Source organism: Arachis duranensis, chromosome 7 (genome assembly GCF_000817695.3).
Source record: "Arachis duranensis cultivar V14167 chromosome 7, aradu.V14167.gnm2.J7QH, whole genome shotgun sequence".
NCBI lineage: Eukaryota > Viridiplantae > Streptophyta > Magnoliopsida > Fabales > Fabaceae > Arachis > Arachis duranensis.
Window position 1 is genome coordinate 53,563,643 of NC_029778.3, and position 2,254 is coordinate 53,565,896.

General features: G+C 30.2%; 1 protein-coding gene across 1 annotated transcript; it reads right to left on the reverse strand.

The window, feature by feature from the left end:
- Nucleotides 1-713: 713 nt before the first annotated feature.
- LOC107459068 (uncharacterized) lies at nt 714-2,241 on the reverse strand. Its single transcript, XM_016077279.3, has 3 exons — nt 1,921-2,241; nt 1,514-1,587; nt 714-1,071 (listed from the first exon to the last, which is right to left on the reverse strand). Exons 1-3 carry the CDS (start codon nt 2,009-2,011, stop codon nt 925-927), a joined length of 312 nt encoding a protein of 103 aa, XP_015932765.1. The 5' UTR covers nt 2,012-2,241; the 3' UTR covers nt 714-924.
- Nucleotides 2,242-2,254: the final 13 nt, after the last annotated feature.

The window sequence follows — 2,254 nt, forward strand, 5'->3', positions numbered from 1 at the left end:
TTTAACTAGTTTAGAATATATGTTCTTATATAGTGTTATGCATTAGTCTCTCGTTGCCTAAGTCGTGAAAGTGTCTCCCTCTCTTATTAGTATAAACAACCATGTACTTCTCTTTACTTATCAAGTTGAGTTAATTGAGTTATATTTAAATAAGTGGTGTGTTTATTTTTTTAAGCTCTTTTAAAAATAAGAGTCACATTCTTGATTTAACCAATTAAAATGAATTCTTTACTATTTTTACTATAATAAAATTATTAACTCCGTCAAAATTAATGACTCAAATGCCGTCTTAACGTCAAGAGTATTCTAATTTCAATTTCTTTTTAAAATTTAATTCATTTTTAAATTAAAATATGTGGATAAATTATCATTTTTAATTGTGTGATATTCTTATTCTTTATAACTAAATATAATATTAGACAATACATATTAGTGTTATGTTTATTATTTTTAAATACTATACACAAATATAAAGATTTTATATTTTTGTCTCAAATGCCAATGTATTATTGATACATGCATAAATCAGACCGTACCTCATTGAAATTATTGTATTGGTCATTAACATTTTGAATTTCTACAGATCTATGACATGACTGTTTTCTAACCAAAAAATCACGTGCGGGTAAATTTTATGGATAATTCAGCTCCACATGAAAATTAGAGTAAAACAGTAAACAAAACCTATGATAGATAATGAAATAAGAAATCTCTAAAAGGTTAAACTAGAAGAGATATGATATTAATCTATCATTTATACATTAATATTCTACATAATATTGCGAAGTTATTAACTAATAATTTGCTTCAGAGAACTTGATAATAAGTATTTATCTTGAAGATATAGATCGATGATTATTAATTACATTATTTCGAGTAGTAGGACCAAACCCTAATAATATAATAATATAGTGAAGCACGTATTTAGTTTGGAATGCGCTTGGAACGAGGCTTAGAAAGTTTTGGGGCTGGGTTATAGCTTCCATAATCTCTTGTATTAGCCCTTAGAACCCTTTCGTGGATTGTGTTTACTTCTTCTTCATCCATCAGTCGCTTCGTTATCGGTCCATCCTTGCAATTAATTATGATAATATAATTAGTGAACAACAATTAATTCGAAATTCGAAATCCATCAAAAACAGAAAACAGGATTCGATTGCAAGATATCCCAGCGCAATGCATGACAAGATGGAAAAAGAGTAAAGAATAAAGAAATCAAATGATAATTTCTGTGTCATGTGTGGTGTGTTCATGTGTTCTGCACCAAGTGAACTATTAAGGTACAAGCTAGCTAAGGCTTCAAATATAATAATTAATTAAGACTTAAGAAGTAAATGAAGAGCTAACTTCAAATTTTGGAGACGAATATGTTGATGTATTGATGTGTACTGAATTAAGTGGGGTGAATTACTTATAATTAGCACACATTGCATGTAAGCTAAGTACTTATAAAGAGGAAATTAATTAAATGAGACTAATTAATAACTAAGCATCATATGGTTACTAATAATACTTGATGCATCATCGCTTGTTGTATTGTATGATCCACATCCGCTACCAAGTTACCAATAAACTTTGATCGTCCACCTGCCATGCATATATAATTCCATCAATATATAATTAAGAACAGATCTCAATATCTCAACAAATTAAAAAATGAATGAAGTTAATTAGTATAATTATGATAAGGCCTTATTAGCTTCTATATATGTATATATGCTTACACTGCGGAAACGTATTGAACCAAATTAAAAGATGTAAACGAATGCAAAGTTCTAATGGTTAAGTAAATTTGATCATCTCAGCTAGCGAAGTCAGGTTAACGAACTAAAGAGGCTCAATATGTATATATATATATATATATAAGACTGTCATGAAAAGCTGCTACGGAATATGTATAAATAAATAAAAGGGGCATACCTGCAGCAAAAGAAGGCCATAAAAGTGACAGTGATCCAGCAAGTAGGAGGAGGAGGAGGCTGAATCTCATGAGAAGCGTGACACCCACCATGGTGATGATACCAATACTAATATGGCACAGATTGCTATATATTTTCTTATGTATTTTTCACTAGCTCCCACAAAGCACATTATAACACCAATAATATACAATAATATTTATTTTCCTATATCTATAGTGCACTAGTAGCAGTGGTGGTCGTGCAGGAACAATTATAAATTGCCCTAGCTTTTCATCGTAACATAATCAAAGACTCTGAAATAGTGAGGGGAGAGAGAGAGAGAGAGGGGGGGG